This window comes from Stegostoma tigrinum, chromosome 22, assembly GCF_030684315.1.
Source record: "Stegostoma tigrinum isolate sSteTig4 chromosome 22, sSteTig4.hap1, whole genome shotgun sequence".
NCBI classification, from domain to species: domain Eukaryota; kingdom Metazoa; phylum Chordata; class Chondrichthyes; order Orectolobiformes; family Stegostomatidae; genus Stegostoma; species Stegostoma tigrinum.
Window position 1 is genome coordinate 9,589,427 of NC_081375.1, and position 25,056 is coordinate 9,614,482.

Below are 25,056 nucleotides of genomic sequence, written 5' to 3' on the forward strand. Positions count from 1 at the left end.
GCCACCAGACGCCCACCCCCCCCCCCCAACCTCCCCGAAACCAGCCCCGGGGGTTCGGGGAGCGGTCAGTCAGTGCAGGTGCTGAGAGCACCAGCACCTTCCTGCTCTTCCGCAGCACTATGGAGGAGGGTAAAGCAAGCAAGATAAAACTCACCTTCTGTGTGATCGCGGTGGGTATCATCCTGGCGATTGTGGCGGTCAGCACCGACCACTGGGCAGGGCTCAGCCCCCGGCTGGAGAGAACCAACTCCACTTGCGAGGAGGCTCACTTCGGCCTCTGGAAACTGTGCACGAAGAGGGTCTTTGTCCGGAGTGTGGACCCGGACGGGAAGGGCTGTGGGAATGCCGACCTGCCAGGAGGTAAGAGAGAGAGCTGTCCTCAGGCACACTCCAGGTCTGAGGCAGGAACTCAGCGGGCTGCAGCTACCTCTCTGTCTGAAAAGAATTCATTCTGAACTTCTCTCCAAATTTACCGCGGTCAGTTGGCCAGCACTTGAGTTGAGCAGAAATTACAACATAAAGGGATTCTTATTGTGTATGTCTTCATACAGTGTCACTACAGCCCCTGGTTGTGTGAACGGTAATAGGTGGGTATACACTGTCCTTTATGCCGCTTTTAATTCACTCCTGGGACATCAGTGCCACATTTATTTGCCCGTTCCTAGTTGTTCCTTTAGAATGTTGTCTTCTTGAACCATTGTAGTCTATGTGCTGTAAACCCACAATGCCATTAGGGAGGGAATTCATAGTGAGTAAGTATTCCCCAGGACAGGGAAGTCCAGATCCAGGCCTCACAGTCTAAGGATCCTGGTTAGATAAAAAGATAAAAAGATCTTCACCCAGAGAGAGTGGTAAGCCTATCGATTCACTGTCACAGAAAACTGGCCAAAACATCGTACGATTTTAAGAAGGAATTGGCTATAGCAATTGGAGCTGAAGCGGTCAAATGATATGTGCAGAAAGCAGGAGCAGACTGATGATCAGTCACAGAGTCATACAACACAGAAACAGGCCCTTCGGCCCAACCTGTGCATACTGACCAGGTCTTCCTGAACTGAACTAGTTCCATTTTCATGCTTTGGGCCCATATCGCTCTAAACCTTCTCCTATTCACGTCACTGTTCGATTTTTTTTAAAAAAATGTAATTATACCAGCCTCTAACACCTCCTCTGGCGGCTCGTTCCGTACATGCACCGCCCTCTGCGTGAAAAAGTTGCCCATCAGGTCCCTTTGAAATCTTTCCACTTTCACAGTAAACCCCTAGTTTTGGAGCCTCCTACTCTCAGTAGAAAGACGTTGATTACTGACCTTATTCATGCCCCCTCATGATTTTATAAGCCTCTATAAGGTCAACTCCCAGCCTGCTACTGAGAAATAGTCCCAGCCTATCCAGCCTCTCCTTATAAGTCATGATCTTAATGAATGGCAGAGCAGGCTCGAGGGTCCGACTCCCGCTCCACGTAGAGACATTAAGAACTGCCGCTGCTGGAGTCTGAGATAACAAGGTGTGGAGCTGAAGGAACACAGCAGGCCAGGCAGCATCAGAGGAGCAGGAAAGTTGGCGTTTCGGGTCGGGACCCTGCTTCTTCAGCTCCAGTTCTACACTATTACATGGGTGACAGTGAAATAAATGCAGGATAGTTTGATCTTAGAGTAGGATAATAGGTCAGCACTAAGGGCCTGTATTGATCTATGTTATCTCCTGCTCCATGTTATCTGTGTTTGTCTCTGTATCAACTCCCATGTGCCTTCATAGTGTATTAGCAACGGACTCAATCTTCACCAATCTGCAACGGAGCAGGCCCAATAGAGACGGGACCCAGCAGGTTCATGTCCAGGCCAGCTCCTCTCCGTCCATTGAATGGTACAATTAAAAAACAAAGGCTGAGTTCTTTTCAGAGCTTCCGACCTATCCCCTCCCGACCTCCCCACCAATACTCCCCTCTCCACCTATCTTCTCCTCTACTCGACCCGCCTCCCCCTCTCTCCCTATTTATTCCAGTTCCCTCTCCCCATCTCCCTCTCTGATGAAGGGTCTAGGCCCGAAACCGTCAGCTTTTGAGCTCCTCTGACGCTGCTTGGCCTGCTGTGTTCATCCAGCCCCACACTTTGTTGCCTCCAAGAGTGCAGGGAGCCGGGAACGCTGTATGCCAGCGAGCAGCCTGGGAACGGGGCGAGAGTTGAGTATTGGACACAAGCTCGAGTTCGGCTGAGAACATTGCCCGTGGCTTTTTAAAACAGAAAATCTTCAGCATCGGCGGGAATGTTTAGACCCTGTAATCAACGTGATGGTGAGAGTAGCCAGGCAGATCCCTCCGGCTGCACTAACCCCTTAAAAAAGAATTTTAGACTAAGCTGCCGCTCACTGCAAACACGCCTGGAACAGGTGCTGGAGTGTAAAGGTATCCGAGCGGTCCCGGAGTTAAATATACCATCAACAGAATTCCAGCCTCTCGCTCACTTTAACACAAGCATCTTGTCTCTGGGTTTATCAAGCATATCCTTCAGCATCATCGGCTCTCTGATAATTCACCAGGTATTTAGGGGTGAAGCAAGCTTCCAGTCAGCACCATGTCAGTGACAATATGTAATTATTACTTCAAGGTCTCTGTCTCTACAGCTTCATCTGAAATCCTGTGCAGCATAATAACTTCCTGGTAGCAGCCCGGAATATACAGTTCATTAAGAGTTTAACAGACATGTCGCTTTCTGCTCTTCGCTTGGTTGGACCGTGTCGTCGGTATTTCATAGGCTCATAGAACGCCTTCAGTGTGGAAACAGGCCCTTCGGCCCAACAAGTCCAAGTTGACCCTTGGAGCATCCCAGCAGATCCAGCCCCCTTTAACCCACCTAATTTACACATCCCTGTATACTACAGGCAATTTAGCATGGCCAATCCAAATAGCCTGCACATCTTTGGACTGTGGGAGGACACCCACGCAGACACGGGGAGAATGTGCAAACTCCACACAGACAGTCGCCCGGGTCCCCGGCGCTGTGAGGCTGCAGTGCCAATCACTGAGCCACCGTAACCAAGCCCCCTTTCAGAGAAATGATGAGGGGCATGGATAGGGTGAAGAGTCAAAGTCTTTTCCCCAGGGCAGGGGAATCCAAAACTAGAGAGGTGTGGGTTGAAGATGAGAGGGGAAAGATTTAAAAGGGACCTGAGGGGTAACTTTTTCCACGCAGAGGGTGATGCGTGTATGCAATGAGCTGCCAAAGGAAGTGGTACAGGCTGGCACAATTACAACATTTAAAAGCCATCTGGATGGGAAGGGTTCAGAGGGATATGGGCCAAATGCTGGAAAATGGGACCAGATTTGTTTAGGATATCTGGTGGGCATAGATGAGTCAGGCTGAAGGGTCCTGTTTCTGTGTTGTACATCTCTGTGACTCCATGACTGTGTGTTATCACACACCTCTGGAACAGCTTGGATTTGAACTGGGCTGCCTGGCTCAGAAGCAAAAACAGAAATTGCTGAAAAAGCTCAGCAGTTCTGGCAGTGTCTGTGGAGAGAAACCAGAATTAACATTTTGGATCTGGTGACTCTTCCTCCTGGTTCAGAGATAGAGATACTACCACAAGAGCCCCAAATAATTGTGACTTGGGCGTGTTGTACCCCAAGTCTCACATCTATGGTTAGATCAATAGCAACATTTGGAGTGAAGGTGCATTTGCTTACTATCATATTTCCGTCAATCATGCTGTTTAAATCTTTCTGTAATCCTGGACTAACCCTGCTTTGATTTGAATGGACCTTGTAGTTTATCAGCTGCAAATTTGACTAATTTATACCAAGCTTCTGAAGGTAAGGACTCACCAATTTCTCAAATAGCTTGGTCCATTTGTCTGCCAGGTTTTAGAGGTAGCCTGTTTGTTCCTCGGTCTGATGGCTTTGAGTTCACATTCCACACCAGAGATTTCACAGTACATGTAGGACTGAGCAGGTGCTGCACCTTCAGAGCTGACACCTTGTTGATAAAATATTTTTAAAAAATTATTTAAAACTGAAATACAGCTATGGAGTCCACCCGAGAGGGCAGTATCTCAAACGAGGGAATGCGACTTCTCTCCAGGGTCTTGGCCAGAATTCATCTTTCACCCCCAATCATGGGAGATAGGTATCCACTCTTTATTACATTTTTGGGAGCTTGCTCTGCAAGAATAGGCTCTCATGTTTCTTACATTCCAACAATGACTTTAGTTTAATAGCATATAATTGGCTGTTAATACTTTGAGATGGCCCCAGGCCTTGGCTGTGATTGCGCTCTATATTTTAGCCAATTCCTTATCTATTCCCAAAATTAATTTGGAATCTTTGGGTTTTAAGTCACCTTTTTAATTCCAGTTACCTTTGGAAACCAAACTATGGAAAACCTGAGAGTTGAGTTTGGTTGTTACTTGGTCCAAAATGATTGTTATGTGGGATCAACCACATTGACTGATCTTGACTGGGTTGTAAAACCTCTACTCAGATTTTCTCCAATGAATTGGTCCCATCAATTTGCACGCAGTGGAAGTAAGTCCATGGATCTGAAGTTATACATCTTTTCTATAACTATTTTTGAATTCACACATTCACACATTCTAATTTTGTTGTCAATTTACAACAGTGTCTACACACTCAAAAGCATTTCATTGGCTGTAAAGAACTTTGGGAACATCCTGTGGTTGGGAAAAATACTGCGTAAAAATTATAAGTAATAGGAGGAGTAGGCTATTTGGCCCATCTAGGCCAGTTTGCCATTCACTAAAATCATGGCCAATCTGTGTCCTCAACTCCACTATCTTGGATGACCTCAGAAACCTAATACCTTCTTGATCAAAAACCTATTTACTCAGCCTTGACTGAATTCACAGGATCCAATTGCTGTCTGGGATTTGGAATTCCAAAAACTACCAACCTTCTGAGTGGAGAATCTTCCTCGCTTCCATATTAAAAGGGACAGCCCTTACGTTTAATCTGCATTTCCCCATGTGGGAAACATAGTCACTTCTTTTCTATCAATCCCTGTCAAATTCTGATATGACTTCTCATTTTTCAAAACTTAACACACACCCAACCTGCTCAATCTTTCATCGGGAAATTTATTCAGGAATCACCGAGTGAACTTCTCTGAACTGCTAACCAATGCAAATATATCTCTCCTTAACTAAGGAAACCAAAACTGTGCACAGAACTCTAGATTTAGTCTCACCAATGCTCCATACATTTGGAGAGAGACTTCTCAAGTTTAATTCTCCTCTTCTTTAGCAGTAAAAGGCAATATTCAACTTGCCTTTCTGGTACTTGTTAATATTTCTGTGATTCATGTGCCAAGGCACCTCTCTACTGCAGCGTTCTAAATTAAGTGGTGACTTGATAAGGTCTCTCTCCATTTCAATAATACTCCTGTTTTTCTATTCTTCCTGCCAAAGTGGACAATCTAACATTTTCTCACCATGTCTGCTAAAATAGGTACAGTTGCTGAATCTATCTATCTCTGTGTACATATTCTCACAGCTTGTGTTACCTATCTTTGAAGCAACAGCAAATTTAACTACAGTACAGTCTCTTCATATTAATGCAATGTTACTTTAGAATCATCCTGGCTGAAGATGATGAAGACAAACTATCCCTCCTTAATGTCCTCAAATCATCAGTGTCTTTTAAAACTCGTACATCATTTAATTCAGCTCCAATGCTACCTGGGTGAGTGGGACTGTACTTTCCTGACAAAATTGTTCCCATATCTGATCATACACAAAAATGACATGAATGTACAAACATATGGATTAGAACAGGCTACTCAGCCCTCGAGCCTGCTCCAACGTTCAATAAGATCATGGCTGATTGCACTATTCCGTGTTCCTACCTACCACTGGTATGCTTTCATCCTCTTGCTCATCAAGAATCGACCTACCTCCACAAAAATATGCCTCCACTAGCCTTTGAGGAAGAAAGATTCAAAGTGTCATAACCCTCTCTGAGTTAAAAAAAGCCCTGTCTGTCTTGAACAGGTGATCTCATCTTAAAGAATGAGACCTACTTCTGGATTCTTCCACATGAGTAAGTATCCTTTCCACATTCACCTTGTCAAGACTTCTCAGGATCTTACGTTTCAATCAAGTCACCACTCAGCGTTCTACAGTCCTGTGCAGACAAGCCCAACCTGTCTTACCATCCCACCTACAATGTTGAAGATATGGAGCTCCACCTCTCCTTCACTTCTCTTGGTCAATTCCTATAACTCTCTATTGTCAAATTATTTTGTCCTCTATTTGATATTTGTTGAACAAAAATTTGCTCCAATTAAATTTTGGGAAGTCAGAAGCCATTGTTCTGTACACCATCGCAAACTCCACTCCCAACTCAATCCCTTTCCCTAACAACCAGCTGATTCTGAACCAGATTGATTGCAATTGTGGTCCAACGTTTAACTCTGAGATCAGATTCAGAACACCCATGTGGAACATCACAAAAACTCCCTGTTTCCTCCTCCATAACATTGCCTGATTCCACACTTAACTTTGGTAATCTGCTTCTGGAATCTGCATTTGTGCCTTTGTTACTTCTGGACTTGATCACTGTTGGCTTTGCACCCTCCGTAAACCTGAAATCATTCAAAACTCTGCCTTCTGTGTCCCACATGCACTAGATTCCATTCATCCCACGGGCTGTGCCCAACAGCCGCTACTGTCTCCTGGTTAAACATGGAACAATGCAATCACAGAACGATCACAAAACTGATGGATACCCTAAGATCCATGCCGACTCTTTGGAAAGGCAGCTCAGTTTGTTCCACTTTCTCAATCTTCCCCATATTCTGTCAGTGCTTATTTAATTTCTATTTGTAAGCACGAGTGAATCTCCCTCCACACACTCTCAGACAGAGTATTCCTGACCCTAATTGCAGGCTGCATTAAACATTTATTCCACATGTTGCCACTGGTTCTTTTGATGCTCATCTTCATTCAGTGTCCTCTGGTTTCCATCCCTTCTGCCAATAGGAACTGTTCCTGTTTATTGTGTCAAGATTCCCCTTGGTTTTTAACCTCTCAATGAAATCTACTCTCAACACTCTCTTGCCCAAGGATAATTACATCAGTGTCTCCAGTCTATCTTTTAAACTGAAGTTGCCAATTCCTAAAATGATTCCTATTCATCTTGTTTGCATCCTCCTTAAAGCCTTCACATCTTCATTAAATGCAGAGAGCACAGCAGTCGATAAGATACTCCCAGCGAGGCTAAACCAGTGTTTTATACAGGTTCATTGTAACTTCCTTGCTTCTATGATGTCTATTTCTATTTAAATGACCAGGATCACACCTGCCTTTTAATCCACATTGTCAAATCACCTTTGATGTTTTTGTGTATATATCTCCAATTCTCTCTGTTCCTCCACCCATGTTAGAACAGATTAACAACACATTTCACATTAAACTTCGTCTGCCCATTCAATCATCCTTTCTATGTTCTCTTGAACTTTATCACTCTCTTCCTCATGATTCACAATATTTCCAAGCTTTGTGTCATCTGCAAATGCTGAAGAAGTTGTACACAACATCCAAGTCCAAGTCACTAATACACATTTTAAAAAAGTAGTGGCCCATAGTACTGACCTTGAGGGGCCTTACTGTACTGTTTGCTCCTGTCCAAATAACAACTGGTCACCGCTATTCTGTTTTCTGTCATGCAGCCAACTGTGATTTTACTGATAAGCCTGTTGTGTGCCACTTCATCTGGCACCTTTTGGGAGACCATGCAATTTACATGAATGACATTACCCTTAGCAATTATCCTGTGACCGCGTCAAAAACTTCATCAAGTCAGTAAAACACAATTTGTTTTCAATAAATCCATCATGGTTTTCTGTAATTAATCATGTGACTGTTAATTTCATCCAAGATCATCATTTCTGAAAGTTCTCTCACCACAGAATCCCGTAATCACTGTTAAGTAACATCTCAATTGAAATTTTTTTCTGTTGTTTCCATATCTGGTTCTTCCCTCACTGTCAGCAACTCTAACCACCAAACACCTCCCACTCCCACTGGTAGATGTCTGCATTCAACTCATCTGGCATCTTCAACAGCAATAATTTTAACCACTCTTTGGACCCTTAAACTCCAGGATTTCCTTCCTAAACCTCTCTCTTGGTCTTCAATTCATCCTTTAACACACTTCTAAAATCATACCTCTTCAACAAGCCTAATATCCCCTTCTAAGGCTTAATGTTGTAGCCTTCTGGTGAAATATCTCAATGTTTCAATATTTTTAAAAATGCAACTTGTTGCTTTGAAACTTTTTGTAACACGCCACTATCCAATGACTATTATTTAGTAACACCAAAAGGCTAAAATGGAACAGCTAACAGATCGTTTAAATTGATTTTTGGCTGACCTTTTAGATCAACCATTGTCGATTACTAGGCTAAATAATGTTAGTTTTAAAACTGACCATCCACGATACCCACCCTAGCATCAAGTATTTTTAAGGCAGGTTTTCTGCCTAAAGCAGTCTCCTCTGCATGCCAAAAAGGAGTATTGAAACTTTTCATGTTATAATAATCCCCAATGACAACCTGACATTTGCCTAGAGTTTACATAGAATCACAATTAATGCAGTGAAGAGGAAGCCATTCAGCTCATCACATCTGTAAGGTTCTCCAACTGAGCAGTTCACTTGGTGCCATTCTCCTGCCTTCTCCCCGTAATCCTGCACATTGTTCCTTTTCAAATAGCCATCTAATTCCCTTTCGAAGGCGTTGAAATGAGTTGCGTGAACCACACTCTCAGGCAATGCAATTCATACACAACTAATAGTCAGCAGAGCTCCAAGACGCTTTCTCCGTCAAGAGCCGATCCTGTTCAATCATGGAATTGTTCTGGATGTGTCAGCTCTACTCTTCCGACGGGTCATACACCAACCAGTAAATGCTTCAAACCTTTTAGGAAGTGTATCACAGACACTGCCTGCAGGGATTTAGCAAGTGGACATCCTGGGATGTGTAAACTTTTCCTTGTTATCTCAGCGATGTGGAATTACCCACATAATGTCCTAGATAATTTGCATTATTAGTGCCCGAATTTGTAGTCAACTGTTAAACAACACTCAGAAACAAATACTTTTGCTGATCACTTGTCTATGTCCCTGTGGTGTCTGGTGTATTGATGTGATGCCATATTACAGTCACAGAAAATTTGATTTCACTGATATTCACCATTGGGTTGGTTGCTTCTCCCGGTGATCATTTGTTTAATGAATCAAGGACTGTGCTTCCAACAGAACATTCACTAATGCAATTATTTGAATTAAAAAGGTGATTTCTGCTGAGCTTGAATCACTTAAGTCATAGAAGGAAACCATTCAGCCCATTGAGTTTCTGCTGGTTCTGTGTAGAACAATTCAGTCAGTCCCATTCCTCTGGTCTATTTTCTGAGTCCAGCAAGTTAATTTCCCTCAAATACCTGTCCAATTTCCTTCTGAAATCATTCAAAATTCTCACTTTCACCAGTCAAGGCAGTGAGTTGCAGCATGATCAGACCACTTTGCAGAAATTCAACAAATGTTAACATCTCCTGAAATAATTTTTGAGAACTCACACACTACACATCCTTAAATTTTACCCCAATTATGATTTGACTTTATAATAATAATAAATACGTAAAAATGGCCAAGCATCCAGAAAGCAACATGAATTTCTATGTTGAAGGACAGATACAATCAGAAAGGGTGGATTAATGTCACTCGCACCCACACATATTCTGCCTCAACTATTGATATGCTCCAGCACGGAATCCAACATGATAGAGTACTGCTGTGGCAGAGATGCCACAAGATATCAAGTTGCTCCACTCCTCTATTACAATATTTCAAATGTGTGTGTGTGTGAAGGTATCGCACAAATCCTGTCACTCATGTATCATGGTTGATTTTCCTTCTGAAAGGTAATTTGGAATGCGCATTAAATGCTGGCCAATCGCATTAACAAATAAAAACACTTCACCAAAAAGCACTGAAGCACAGGATTTGGGCACCAATGTTCCAAACCCACCCGCCATCTAGAAAGGACAAGGGCAGTACAGCCACCTACAAGTTCCCCTCCAAGCCACTCACCATCCTGACTTCAAAATATATCACCGTTCCTTCAGCATTGCTGGGGCAAAATCCTGGCATTCCCTCCCTAACATCATTGAGGGTCTACCAACAGCACAGGGACTGCAGCTCACCACCACCTTCGAGGGCAACTAAGGATGGGCAATAAATGCTGGCCAGCCAGCCTCGCCCATGATACATGAAATAATACCTTTTCAAAAGCCACACCCGAGTACCACAAATGGAAAATGAGCGCTGCAGGCTGTTCTCAGGGTGTTCCCTTTAAGATCCCATGTCTTTATGACTACACAGAATATGTACAATCACCACGCATCAAAATGAACAGACCCTATACAACAAAACCAAATGCAGAGGAAACAATGGATTCTTGCACAAAAACACTGTCCTGTTTTGTATATTGCGACGGCCACTGTATTTAAAACATGTTTCATTGTTTGAAAGGTGATTTAGATAAACTTAATTTTTGTTTTGCAAAATATCCTTGAGATGGTGTATTAACATTGCAGGAGATCACTCAATTAGTAACAATTTACCTTAAAGGTGTAAACTTGCACGATATGTACTTGGTGCTGGAATAAGATCTCCTAATTTGAACGTGCACATTTAAATTGGACTGTATATGGAAGCAGCATGACTGATGGGCAGTGAACAGGCTAAATACCATTGACATGAATCATCCAAGAACTCTCAGCAGTTATTTACGACTAGAAAATTTAAGTGCCTTCCGAACTATAAATACGCATCATATTATGTTACAAACAATAACCTATTTTGATAAATATCAGTACAGCAAGAGAATTATTTAACAGTTGGATTTGATATCATTTAGAACATAGTGCTTTTAGTTCCCTTCCATGGGAGACTGGTCAATGGCTGGTGATGGAGTTATTGTACAGGACAGACAAGAACACAGGTCACTAAGTGTATGTAGCCGGTTCCTACAATAATTTACTTAGATTACAGCCTTTAAACTTAGAGAATTCTGTGCTTCAGAAGGTCCATGAGTCATATCCTAAATCTTAACTTTGTCTGTCTGGAGTTGGACAAATGATGTGACGTTGTTAAATGATCTTGAAAATTCTAGAGGTGCAAACCATAGCTCAGTTGGTAAACTCTGTCACCTCTGAGTCAGAACATGTGGGTTTGAGCCTCATTCAGAAACATAAATGTAACAATATTAGTGGCTTCCCTTCTGTAATTATGAGAGATTGAAACTGAGCGAGTGACATTTGGGGGAGTGACAATGAGAAAAACATTTGAGGGAGTGCTACACTGTTGGAGATGCTGTTAAAAAAAGAGCTCGCATTTCCAGGGGCTAACCCACCTAGCCTGCACACCCCAGGCAATATAATATGGCCAATCTACCCAAACCTGCACACCTTTGGGCTGTGGGAGGAAACCACAGCACCTGGAGGAAACCCACGCAGACATGGGGAGAATATGCAAACTCCACACAGACAGTCGCCCAAGGGTGGAATTGAACCCAGGTTCCTGGTGCTGTGAGGCAGCAGTGCTAAGCACTGAGCCATAATGCTAGCCCAAAACAGCATATGGAAACACTCAGATCATAGCAACCTGGCAGCATATTATATCCCGAGAAAACCATGCCGATTCTTTCAGGTAAATCTAGAGTATGTGTTTTCACGCTGGGGAAACGGTAACTAGGGCTCATAAATGTAAAGGTAGTCAATAATAACTCTGAAAATCCAAGCTCAGTCTCTTTGCCAGGTCATTTAGGGATGTGCTTCCCAATTCTTTTTTCCACAGCGTGACCCCAATTTAATTCCTCAGACTATGTGTTTCTCCAAAAATGTGATGTTGGGATGAAGGTGTATGAAAGTGGTTTTAGATTCTAAAATGGTGGACCGAGAGCAGTGTAGATCTTGCAGCTGCTCCTGAGATTCAGGCTTATTTCTAGATTTACTTCTATATTTACATGAGTATGAAATAAATGGAGTGATATGGGGCAAGTGCAGGCAGGTGGGCGAGTTTAGTTTGGGATTACGGTTGGCATGGGCTGTTTGGACCAAAGGGTCTGTTTCTGTGTCGTGTGACTCTGAATCTATGAACCTGTAAGAGCTGCCCTCTCAGGTGACCAATCGCTGGCATTATTTGGAAGATATTTATCCGTCAGTTGACATCACAACAACACAGTCATTCATCATTATCCCCATAGCTGTTTGAGGGAGACAGCTGTGTGTAACTTGGCTGTCACACCCCTTGCATTCCAGCAGTGACTACATTTCAGAAGTGCATCATTGGCTATATAATGCCTTGTAGCACTTTTCAAATCAATTTGAAGAGTAAGAAGTAAAATTTCAGAAATATATTGAGATAAATTAAATTTGAGAGTGTTTTGTTCAAAAAGAGATTCTATGAAAGAAAACAACAATAATATTCATAAAAAATATATGGAATTGGAACAAAATTAGGCTTTTCGGCTGTTTGAGCCGTTCCCAACATTCAATAAGGTCTTGACTGACCATTTACATTAACTCCACTTTCTCAATATATCCACATGTTCAATGATCTACTAAGTATGCAAAAACCTATCAACTGCAGTCTTGAATACACTCAACAATACAACAATCATAACGTTCTGGAGTGTAACATTCCAAAGATACACAACCTTCCCCTGAATTAACAAATGCATCTTTATCTCATTGCTGATCCCATATCCTGATAAGTTGATCCTTGAATTCTTGACTTCCCAGTGAAGACAAACCTGATCAGCATCCATCTATCCCAGTGGGGTACCACAAGTTTCGGTGCTGGGACCGCAGCTATTTACAATATACATTAATGATATAGATGAAGGCATTAAAAGAAATACTCACAAATTTGCTGATGACACAAAGCTGGGTGGCAGTGTGAAATGTGAGGAAGATGCTATGAGAATACAGGGTGACTTGGACAGGCTAGGTGAGTGGACGGATGCATGGCAGATGCAGTTTAATGTGGATAAATGTGTGGTTATCCACTTTGGTGGCAAGAACAGGAAGGCAGATTACTATCTAAATGGAGTCAAGTTAGGTAAAGGGGAAGTACAACGAGATCTGGGTGTTCTTGTACATCAGTCAATGAAAGCAAGCATGCAGGTACAGTAGGCAGTGAAGAAAGCTAATGGCATGCTGGCCTTCATAACAAGAGGAATTGAGTATAGGAGCAAAGAGGTCCTTCTGCAGCTGTACAGGGCCCTGGTGAGACCACACCTGGAGTATTGTGTGCAGTTTTGGTCTCCAAATTTGAGGAAGGACATTCTTGCTACTGAGGGAATGCAGCGTACGTTCACGAGGTCAATTCCCAGAATGGCGGGACTATCATATGTTGAAAGATTGGAGCAACTGGGCTTGTATACACGCGTTTAGGAGGATGAGAGGGGATCTGATTGAGACGTATAAGATTATTAAAGGATTGGACACTGTGGAGGCAGGAAGCATGTTTCCGCTGATGGGTGAGTCCAGAACCAGAGGACACAGTTTAAAAATAAGGGTAGGCCATTTAGAACAGAGTTGAGGAGAAACTTCTTCACCCAGAGAGTGGTGGATATATGGAATGTTCTGCCCCAGAAGGCAGTGGAGGCCAAGTATCTGGATAGTTTCAAGAATGAGATGGATAGAGTTTTTTAAAGATAGTGGAATCAAGGGTTATGGGAATAAGGCAGGAACAGGATACTGATTGTGGGTGATCAGCCATGATCATAATGAATGGTGGTGCTGGCTTGAAGGGCTGAATGGCCTACTCCTGCACCTATTGTCTAATTTCCGCTTAAGAATTTCGTTTCTTCAATGCGATAAATTCTGATCACATACTTTGCATTCTATAATCTTCAAAATGTCCATTAAATTGAGAAAGAAAGAAGGATATATTATCTTGGAAGATGTACAATGTAGATTTACAGGAATGATACCTGGACATCTGGGGCTAAGTTAGGAGATGAGATTATGTAACGTAGGCCTGTTTTCTCTAGAATTTAGAAGGTTATGTGATGGACAGATCAAATAGAGGATCTCAAGATTGGGGGAGTATTTTTAAGGTGAGAGGAGAGAAATTTTAAAAAAAAATTCCTAACGGGCAAACTTTTGACACGGAGGGTGGTTCACCTGTGAAATGAACCTTCTGATGAAGTGATGGATGCTGGTACAATTACAACATCTAAGACATTCGGATAGATGAACAAATAGGAAAGGTTTGGAAGGATATGAGCCAGGAGCAGGTAGATGGCATTAGTTTAGTTTGGGATTACGCTCGGCATGGACTGGTTGGATGAAAGGGTCTGTTTTCATGCTGTATGACTCCATGACACTATACTAACAGGAAAAGACAGGGTCGATAAAGAAAAACTGTTTCCACTGGTTGGGTAGTCCAGAGCTAGGGAATATAGTGTGAGAATTAGGGCCAAACCATTCAGGAGAGATGTTAGGAAGCACTTCTACACACAAAGATTGTGGATGTTTGGAAGGGTGTTTCAAAAGTAGCAGCAAATGCAGGGTCAGTTGTTAGTTTTAAATCTGGGAGCTAGACAATTTTCCTTTTGTTAAGCAAGGTATTAAGGGACAAGAGCCAAAGGCAGGTATATGGAGTTGGGCAACAGATCACCGATGATCTCACTGAATGGGGAAACAGGCTTGAGGGGCTGAATGGCCTGCTCCTGTTCCTATGAACATAATGGAAAGAAGTAAGAAGTGGGTCAAGAGTGATTTATGAATTTCGAGATTTCATGTTAATATTAGTCAGATTTTATATAAACTGGCCAAATGCTGAAGCTAATGAATATTTACATGACCAAAAGCAAAATACTGGGGCACTGGAAATGTAAAATAATGACAGAAAGTGCTGAAATACAGTGGCAGGTGTGCAGAGAGAAATGGAGTTTTCAGTAAGTGATCTTCAACAGAACATACAGAAAAGGTCAATGATAATTGTTTCCAACAAATGAAGCAGATTCTAATGGCTAAGGAGACCAAAGGACAAAAAGGCAGTGCCTTTCATCAGTTTCATTAAGTTTGTTTTTACCCTTTTTAATGAAGTGGGTTTACATTTTGCAAGGGGTGGAATCTTCTGCCATTGCTGGGTTGAGTCTGGAGGCTGGAGAGGATTTAACGCAGAAGGGTGGTGGCGTATCTGAGCCCCATTACCTTTCCACTTTCAAAGTCTCCCTGAAAAATGCAGCATATCCACTAATTCATAAGAACGCCTGGTCCAAGACCATCCAAACTGGAGCAGAAACATGTACCAAAGGGCCACCCATCGTGAGCATCTCTGACAAGCCCGAGCAGAGGCCACACACAAACAATGGAAACAAGTGTGAAAACTCAAGCACCCACTGACCTGCCCCTTCCACTCTTCAGCCACCACCATCTTCACACAAGTGCGCGTACACACACACGCGCACAGACACACTCATAAGAAAAGAAAATGTTATAGTCATGCTTTTACCATACCATGCATCATTGTCCCATAGCACATCAAACCTCAGCACGACCAGCTGAATCGTACCACACCATTCTGTCCAAACTGTGGACATTCAACAACATTTCTGCCACTGACTGTCCCACCAACAATATCCTGGTGGTTACCATTGACTAGAAACTGAGCTTCATTTTTAATTCATTCATGGGATGTGGGCATCACTAGCTGGATCAATAGTTATTACTGATCTTTAATTGCCCAGAGAGCAGTTAAGAGTCAACCACATTCCTGAGGGTCTGCAGTTACATGGAGGCCAGACCTAGTAAAGATGGCAGCTTCCTTCCCTAAAGGGCATTAGTCAACCAGATGGGTTTTCTGACAATTGACAACAGTTTCACGGTCATTGGACTCCTAATTGCAGATTTTTATTTAATTCAAATTCCACCATCTGCTATGGGACCCAGGTTCCTAGTGCATTACTTAGGTCTCTGAATTAATAGCTTAGCACTAATAACACTGACCCATTGCCTCCCCATTGGACCATCCAGAAAAATACTTACAAGAGCTTACAAGAGCTGGTCAGAAGCTGAGAGCTCTCCTGATGTCTGTCCACCATCTACAAGGCATAAGTAAATAAGCAGCACCTTTCAAACCCATGACCACTTCCATCTAGAAGGCCAAAGGCAGCAGATATATGGGAACACTACCACCTCCAAGTTCCCGTCCAAGTCACTCACCATCCTGACTTGGAAATATATCACCATTTCTTCACCGTCGCTGGGTCAAAATCCTGGATTTCCCTCCCTAATAGCACTGTGGGTCAACCCACAGCATATGGACTGCAGTCGTTCAAGGAGGCAGCTCACCATCACCTTCCCAAGGGCAGCCAGGGATGGGCAAGAAATGCTGGCCAGACAGTGACACCCACATCCCACTAATGAATAGAGAAAAGAAACATGTCCGCACTGTAATGAATACTCCCTGTTTGTCTGAATGATTGCAGCTTCAAAAACAGCTTCAGGGTGCTTGTGCCATCCAGGACAAAGCCACTCACTTGATTGGCTTTCCATACATTATCTTGTCTCTTCACTCCTTCAGCATTGGCAGCACACAGTGCCTGTAGTGTGTACCATGCTCAAGGTGCACTGCAGGAACTCATGGAAGCTTCTGCGCAGATCTTTCCAAAGCTATGACCTCTACCACCTAGAAACACAAGGGCAGCAGATGCAGAGGAACATCATCCTCTCCATCATCCTCATCCTCTCTTCTGAGTTTTCTGTCATCAGTCAAAATCCTGGAACTCAAACTCGAAAAGCAGGTGTACCTAAGCTACGGAAACAGCAGAAGTTCAAGAATGGGTCAGCACTAACTTCTATAGTTAGCACAAGACAATAAATGCTGTTTCAATGAAGGGACAATTCATGCTGGACTAATCAGTAGACAATTAATGTTGTTCTGATCAATACGCAATTAATTTTGACCTAATGAATAGGCAATTAATATTAGTCTAAACAATAGGCAATTAATGCTGATCTAATCCATAAGCAATTTATATTGGTTTAATCAAAGGCAATTAATTCTGAACTAATGATTATAGAATTCCACCAAGGTTGAATAGGGGATGAAGAGATGCTGGGTCTGTGTGGGATGCTCTTTGTGGGTGCTGATGCTGATGCGATAGGCCAAATGGCCTTTTCTGCTCTGCAGGAATTCTATGATGATTAGGTCAGAATTAATTGCTTATTGATTACACCAACATTAATTGTTTCATTTGAGTACTTGTACGAATTGGGCCAATATTTAATTTGTAATTTTGCCTTGAATGTGTAACCAGTGTGTAGTCAATAGTCTCAGAAGGTCTCGTGTCAAAGGGAAACTGGACTGTAATTCCATAGGGAATGGACTGGAAAGGTCAAAGCGTACTTGTTCACTTCAAACTCAACAACAACGATGTCCCATTTCACTTTGCTCATGTCTATTATTTAATTTTTGTCCAGAATATAACTGCACATATTTCAAGCATTTCACATCAGGAGAAAATGCAGAGATTTTCCAAGTTACTACTCAGAAAGGTAAGTGACTGAAATCTATCAATTCTTGCTCAGTTGTGGGATCAACTCAATTTGTTATCCAATGTTATTAGGAAGAATGATAAACATAGAGCACAGTTTAGAACAGTGAATGAAAAAGTGTTGGGGTTAGCCTCACAAGTTAACAAGGAGAGTTGTTAGATGGAGAAGGCCCTCATTAATCGATAACCTACATCCCCCTTGTTCCCTGCATCTTCCCCAACAGTATCAACAGCTTACAGGGTATGTCGCTGAAGGGGCCAGTCTTCAGGTGTGTACGTGTGAGCTGAAAGGGCCGTTCCATCAGGAGTGGGGTTACAGTTGAACCTGATCCCTAGCTCAGTTCACATCCACTTGCAGTTTGCAATCAGAAGTCCCCTAACAGCAGAAGCAAGTGTCTTCGATTTGCCCACACAGCCAGGATATTTACTGTGTCACACTCTGACATTTACAGAATGCCTAGCCGTGATCATGTACACCCAGACACGAACCTAGGATTCAACCTAAACCCATTCTGGTCTGTGGTTACATAGCTGATTTGGGTATTTCATGTATGTTAGATTTCATTCCAACCAGAATGCCATCAACAAACACATTGATTTGGAGCCAATCTACGATCCTCTGAGAAAAAGAACAGGGAATGACATCACCAACCCAAGGAAACCTAAACAGATAAATAGAAAGCGGGACATAACACCAGCGCTTCGTCGGAGGCTCACTGATGATGTTACCTAGAATGGTGATGAAACGTCTGAAAACTAACCTTCCAGCTCAGCGAGCAAGCTCACATCCATGTCAGATTTTAATTAAAATGATGATTTTGTGAAACATGGTTCCTGATGTTGAAGACAGAGTGTTTGATTTGTTCTTGTGTTTATTGAACTATACAAAGATACAGTGCAGAATGAGGCCATTCAACTCATATTGGGCTAAAATTGATGTTTGGCCCCTTTTAACAAAGTTTCATTTATATAGAAAATGACAAGAAATCAGAACTTTTTGAAAGAATGGAAGAGTACCAAGCAATTTCTGCTACTAATTGTCACAAAAAACTGCTGTGTATTTTTAAAAATTTAAACTTTCTAAACCTGTGAGAGTTAATCTAGTAGAGTGGGGTGAGTGGAGCTGACATTTAGATCTGAAACAAAAATAGAGATTGCTGGAGAAACTCTGCAGGTCTGGCAGTATCCATGGTGGGAGAAACAGAGTTAATGTGTCAAGTCCAGTGACCCTACTTCAGAACTGCAGCTCTTTGTCTTATTCAGATCTGAAGTTGGTCAGGAACACAGACCTTAGCAAAGCCTTGAAGACCAGCTCCAATCCATTTACTCAGCTGCCCATTGGAGTCAAACTCAGGCCTTTGCAATCATTATGGTTCAGCACTGAACTGGAAAAGTTTTCGAACACTGACCCACCAAGTCTGATGCCATGTTTACCCAACTACATAGACTGTGCCCCGTACTCTGTAAAATATCTCTTGGTGCTACATATGTTTCTCAGCCTCACACTGGGCATCTAAGGAATCAATATGATAGGGGGGGCTTCAGTCTGTGTTTATGCAGAAAGAGGTGGGGGAGGGTGTCATGTGAGAGGCTAGGCTGACCCTTTTCCTACTAAAGTAGAGGGTTAAATGTCTCTTTGAGGCCCTCTTTGGTAAAATGGGTGGCCCCGAATGCTGCTGGCACTGTTTAAATTTCATGGATTATTGTGAAAGAAGAACTATATTGGAGAGAGTTGTGTTTTCAAACTGGCGCTGACTTTTTAGGTATTGCATAATGCAGTTAGTTATGTTTCTCAAATGAGTACAAGACAGGAGCTTAGTTATAAGCGAGTGAATCTGCGGGCACATATGTAAGTTTCTCAGCATCTGTTTCTCTGCAGAATACAGCATTTCAGCAGCAGCGATCGCTATTATCAGCATTGGTTTCATGGTGCTCGGTACAATTTGTCTGCTGCTCTCGTTCAACAAGAGGATGGATTACTTCCTGAAACCAGCTGGCATGTTCTTCATCTTTTCAGGTAGGTTCACAGTGCAGGGATCAGACAGTTAACAGCTGCGCTGCCGTCGGCTTGGACTGTGAGCCCTATAAGTCGTCTGGTTTTATTAAAGCCTCTTTTCCTCTGAGCGAATAGGTAGGCAAATCGGTGAGGTTCCCTCAACAAAATATTCTTCATGCTTCACACTGTGCTGTGTTAAGACTGACAATGCAAAGAAGAGGAGCAGAGGGCCGTTTGGGGCACAGTGGTAGTATCCCTCCCTCTGAGCCAGGTGATCCAGAAAGTCCCATTTTCTCCAGGTCTCACAACATCTCTGAGCTGGTTGATTAGAAAATATATTAGACGACATATAGTGGTTAATGTATCTGCTTGGACCAGAAAATACCACCCACACTGAAGATGTATCATTCCATGTCCAAACAGAGTGATTCAAAATACTGGCTGTTTTTAAAGAAACAGTTTATAGTCAATATGTTTTTAAAAAGGGCTTTGTGCTCACATATGGTGCTTAGAAGTGTGAAGTAGATATTTTCTCATGAAGCTGTTTGGTGATGATATGACACATACTCCTACAGCATGTGGGATTGAACCCAGGCCCCCTGGCTCAGGGGTAAATGGTGGATATCAATCCCACCTGTCATGCAGAAGACCGGAGTTCAGTTCAAATACTAGGCAATGCTGCTAAAGGCTCTTACCTGGTGTTTGTGTGGTGTGTTCTTGTCTCCAGTATTGACCCACAGGGGGGTGTCATTGCAACAGGAAGGAGCTGGATCTCATTGGCATAATGAATGAATCAATGGTGACTTTACATGTATAATTATGCTTTTAGGTATTTTCTAGTCAACTGCGGAGAGATGTTATTACACACCTCAGCAGCAGAGGGGACTTGAACACAGGCCTTCCGGGTCAGAGATAGGGACATGACCACTATGCCACAAGAGGTTCTTCACATAACAATGCTTTAACTTTTGTCTTATTTATATTCCTTAATTTAATTTCCTTTTTTTGTTTCTCTTTCTTTACTAATCTCATGCTGAATTAATTTTACCCTCCTTTTTAGTTATTCCTTTACTCTGCTTTCCTCTTCACACTTTAGAAGTTCACTTTCCAGTCCCTTTGTGAGCAACATCTTTTAGATAGTTACGTGAACAAGTCTAATCTGACCCTTAATCTCAGCAGGAAGTTGTTCCTCAGTTACCAGGTGAGGGTGGCAACACTTCAATATTATTTTTGTTCATTCTTGCAACGTGTGTTTATGCCCAGTACTCATTGCACAGCCCAAATTACCTGGGGAAGGTGGTGGCAAGCTGCCTTCCTGAGCTGCCGCAGTACCTCCAACGCAGGGATTCTCACACTGCCATCAGAGACAATAATTTTGACCCACTGACACTAAAGGAATGGTGGTATATTTCCAGGTCAGAATGATGAATGACTTGGAGGGGAACTTTTGGGAGGTGGTGCTCCCATATACCTGTTGCCCCGATCCTTCCAGGTGGTGGTGGATTTGGAAGGTGCTGTTGGAGGACAGTTGCATCAGTGCATCTAATTATGGGCTCACTTGTGATCGTATCTCATCTTGGAACCGCTTGGTTCGCTGATGTTGGTTCTATTCATGGCTCACTTTGGTAGTTGTAATAAAAGGAACTCCAGGAAAGCAGCCAGTGCAAGTCTCAGCTGGTTCCTGCTTCAGTCTCTGCAATGGCTTCCTCCATCCATTTGAACCAGGTGATCAGGTTACCGAGTGGTTTCCTTCAGGGAACTCCACACCAGGTGGGACCTCAGACTGGACCACTAGTTATATTTCTTTTAAAGTAGACACAGTGGGTGTGGGACAAGGACAGTTAGAGTCATAGAGCTGTTCAGTATAGAAATAGACCCTTCAGTCCAACTTGGCCATGCTGACCAGGTATTGTAAATTAATCTAGTCCCATTTGTCAGTATTTGGCCCATATCCCTCTAAACCCTTCCTATTCATCCAGGTGCCTTTTAAATGCTGTAATTGTACCAGCCTCCACCACTTCCTCTCTCAGCTCATTCCATACATGCACCACCCTCTGTGTGAAAAAGCTGTCCCCATGGGTCCCTTTTAAAGCTTCTCACCTTAAATCTATGCCCCTCCAGTTCCGGACTGCCCCACCCTGGGAAAAAGACCTTAACTATTCACTCTATCGATGCCTTTTGCCCTTTGTTTTTCTCACTGCAGTTGCTGGCCGGGCTCAGGGGGAAAGAACAAGACAAACCCATCCCTTCAGCATGTAACTTTTAAAATATTCAGTCACTGGACGTGTCTTGGCCAGTATTTAAGACCATTAGACGTAGGAATGGAAATTAGGCCATTCAGCCCAACGAGTCTGCTCTGCCATTCAACCATGGCTGATAAGGTCCTCAACCTCATTCTCCCACTTTTCCTCATAACCCTCGATCCCCTTGACAATAATTTATTCCCCATTCCTAATTGTCCAGAGCATAGTTGAGAGTCAACCATATTATTGTGGGTCTGGAGTTACATGTAGGCCAGACCAGGTAAGGATGGCAGGTTTCTTTCTCTGCAGAGCATTGGGCAGAATCACTTACGTCCAGAATGAGTTGTCCAAGGGGGTTTATTCATAAGGATAGCACTTCACACGTTCTTTAACCTAAAACAAAAGATCGGGTGAGGAAACAACGAGAATGGCACCATCTTTCCCCCCGAGAGCCGTAGTGCTTTCATTTGCAAGGTCGATCGGAGAATACAATGGGGCCACGCGGTGCCAAGAGAGTGAGCCCGCGGGTGTCTCCCAGCCACAGCTCCCTGCTGACTCACCGCACCTCCCTATGTTCCAGGCCTGTGCATCATCATCTCCGTGGAGGTCATGCGGCAGTCGGTCAAACGGATGATTGACAGCGAGGAGACTATTTGGATGCAGTATCACTATTCCTGGTCATTCACTTGTGCCATTTCTGCCTTCGTCATCCTGTTCATCGGGGGAATCACTCTCCTGCTCATCTCTCTGCCGCGTATGCCCCAAAACCCGTGGGAAACCTGCATGGATGCACCGCCAGAACATGTGTGAAGTGGGAACGAGGAAATAAATGTACCCCACAAATCAGGCGCATGGGTGGCTTATTTTGGACGGCTTCGTTTATGCTGTTTAAAGAGGGAAGCTCATTATAAGGGGTTTCTTAAAACAGAAAAATAAAATGCAGAGAAGATTGGTTCACAACTTTAACTTCAAAATCCTGAAATCGGAGATGAAAGCAGAAATTGCTAAAATTCAAAAAAAAACTGCGGACGCTGGGAATCTGAAACAGAAACAGGAATCGCTGGAGAAACGCAGCAGGTCTGGCAGCATCTGAAACAGAGTTAACTTTCGAACTGAGAATGAGCCCCTTGCAGTTCTGCGTCAGTCCCAGTCTACTCCAGACATTCTGCGTGCCTCTCTCTCTCCACGTACACCTTCCGTTTCCATCTCAGATTTCCAGTGGCCGCGGGGTTTTGCTTTCAGGAAATGCTGAAATATTCCGGGTTTCAATCGGGGAACTAGAGACACGGGAAGCTTGTCGTGGCCTGGGAATTAACCTTTCATTCTCTTCCAGATGGCTGCAGCGCATTTGGTGCTTTCTTTAAATTTACTTAGCAGAACAACAGGGCGTGAATAGGTCCACTCACCATTAATACTGAGTCATTGATGGGGTTATGATAATGACTGTGAACTGCGCTGACGATGGCTTTGCTCTCACAGCTAGCCTCCTGGTAATGTTGCACCATCGACACTGTCTCAGCACTCACTGTCTGTGAGGATCTGTTTTCCAACAATGATTGTTTGATTCACCTCTGTTGGAAAAGGGGCTACGTTAGCAGAATGATTGTGAATGATTGTAAGTGCTCTCACAACGGCAGATTAAACATTAACACCTAAAATACACAGCCACAAAAATAAAAAAAGAACTGCCGATGCTGGAAACCTGAAACAAAAACAGAAGTTGCTGGAAAATCTCAGCAGGTCTGGCAGCATCTGTGGAGAGAAACGAGAGTTAACTTTTCGGGTCCACTGGCCCTTCCTCAGAATTGGCAGTGACCAGAAGTGCTGCCAGACCTGCTGAGATTTTCCAGCAATTTCTGTTTCAAATACACAGCCACAACTGGTTTCAAGATATTTTCTAATCAGAGGTGTTATCACGCATCCTTAGAGCAGGTGAGAACTTGAACCTGGGCCTTCTGGCTCAGAGGTAAGGACGCTACCATTATGCCATGAGCCCCTCCGATTAGCTCCAAAGCTTAAAAGAAATTCAGATCCGCACGCTGTATATTGCATTTACCGTAACAGACACTGCCTTTCGGAAATTCTCAACCCACTATAAACAGTTGGGGGAAGTTTTTTTTTTAATGTGGTTCAAATATTGGTATGTGTTTGTAGCAGTATTTACTGTGGAACGTGTGAATACATGTATTCAGATATATTTCTGACACAAAATATTTGGAAAGGAAATAAACTGCAATTAAACAGGAGCACTCAATCCTGACCCTGTGTCGCAGTGATATTTTTGAGGTTTTTAAACCCACTCATTCAGGAAAAACATCTTCTACCGTCTGACATATAAGTTGAGAACGAGAATCTGAAATAAACGACAATTACATCCTGGATCTGTAGCTTAACAACTGGGCAAAAGCTTCAATATTGGACAATAGTATCATTTGCCACTTCCCACATTTGTCTGACAAACGGCTTGGAGTTCGTTAGACGCTGTACAATTTATTGAGGCTTCCCTGTATCTAAGCGTGTACTAGACTTGCATTTTAACTACATCACCGCCTCTATAATAAATATGTACCCAAATGTCTCCCATCATGAAATGAGTCACAAGAATCTCTTGAGAAAATGTTTCCCCTGAAATTGGTTTGTTCTTTTTTGCCGCGGCTTTATCTCCCCGAAGTCAATATTTCGGTGACTGTGAGGATGGTGCCTGGAGGTTGGTTTGGTCAGTGCGTCAAACAAACATTGATGACTCTGATCCCTTTAATTTACCCTTCTCCTCCTTTATCCGGAAATCTCCCTGAGATTGCAGCGTGTGTGACACCTGAAATCTGTAGAGGTTGTGCTGGTGAAAACGCGTCTCTTAAACACTGAGCTTTGCACTGATCAGCTTTCTGTGATAGGGAAAGGCAGTTGAGTTACATCCAATTGGAATTACCAACCTTGAGGAGCTTTCACTACTCCACTCATGTATCGAATGCTCCTCTTAAACCCAACTGATCAAATTCTTAAAAAGCGCAAGCTATAACAGAATCCTTAGTGTTAAAACTATACTTTGCTAATGCACATTTGCTGAATTATGAGACCTCCACTCCTTCCAAGATATATTTCATGTATCAATTTAATTGTTAGACAGTTGTTTGGCAGCACAGAACTTGAAAATTGAGAAGAAAAATTGTCAAAGGCTTTCATCTTGTACTCATCAGGACAATGGACAAGAAATACCAACATAAAGCATTGAT

At 42.9% G+C, this 25,056-nt stretch overlaps 1 protein-coding gene across 1 annotated transcript; it reads left to right on the plus strand.

The window, feature by feature from the left end:
- The first annotated feature begins 29 nt into the window (after positions 1 to 29).
- Positions 30 to 24,083, plus strand: LOC125463710 (voltage-dependent calcium channel gamma-1 subunit-like). Its single transcript, XM_048555307.2, has 4 exons — positions 30 to 360; positions 17,511 to 17,585; positions 19,464 to 19,601; positions 22,404 to 24,083. The coding sequence occupies exons 1-4, from the start codon at positions 120 to 122 to the stop codon at positions 22,631 to 22,633; spliced, it is 684 nt and encodes a 227-aa protein (XP_048411264.1). The 5' UTR covers positions 30 to 119; the 3' UTR covers positions 22,634 to 24,083.
- Positions 24,084 to 25,056: the final 973 nt, after the last annotated feature.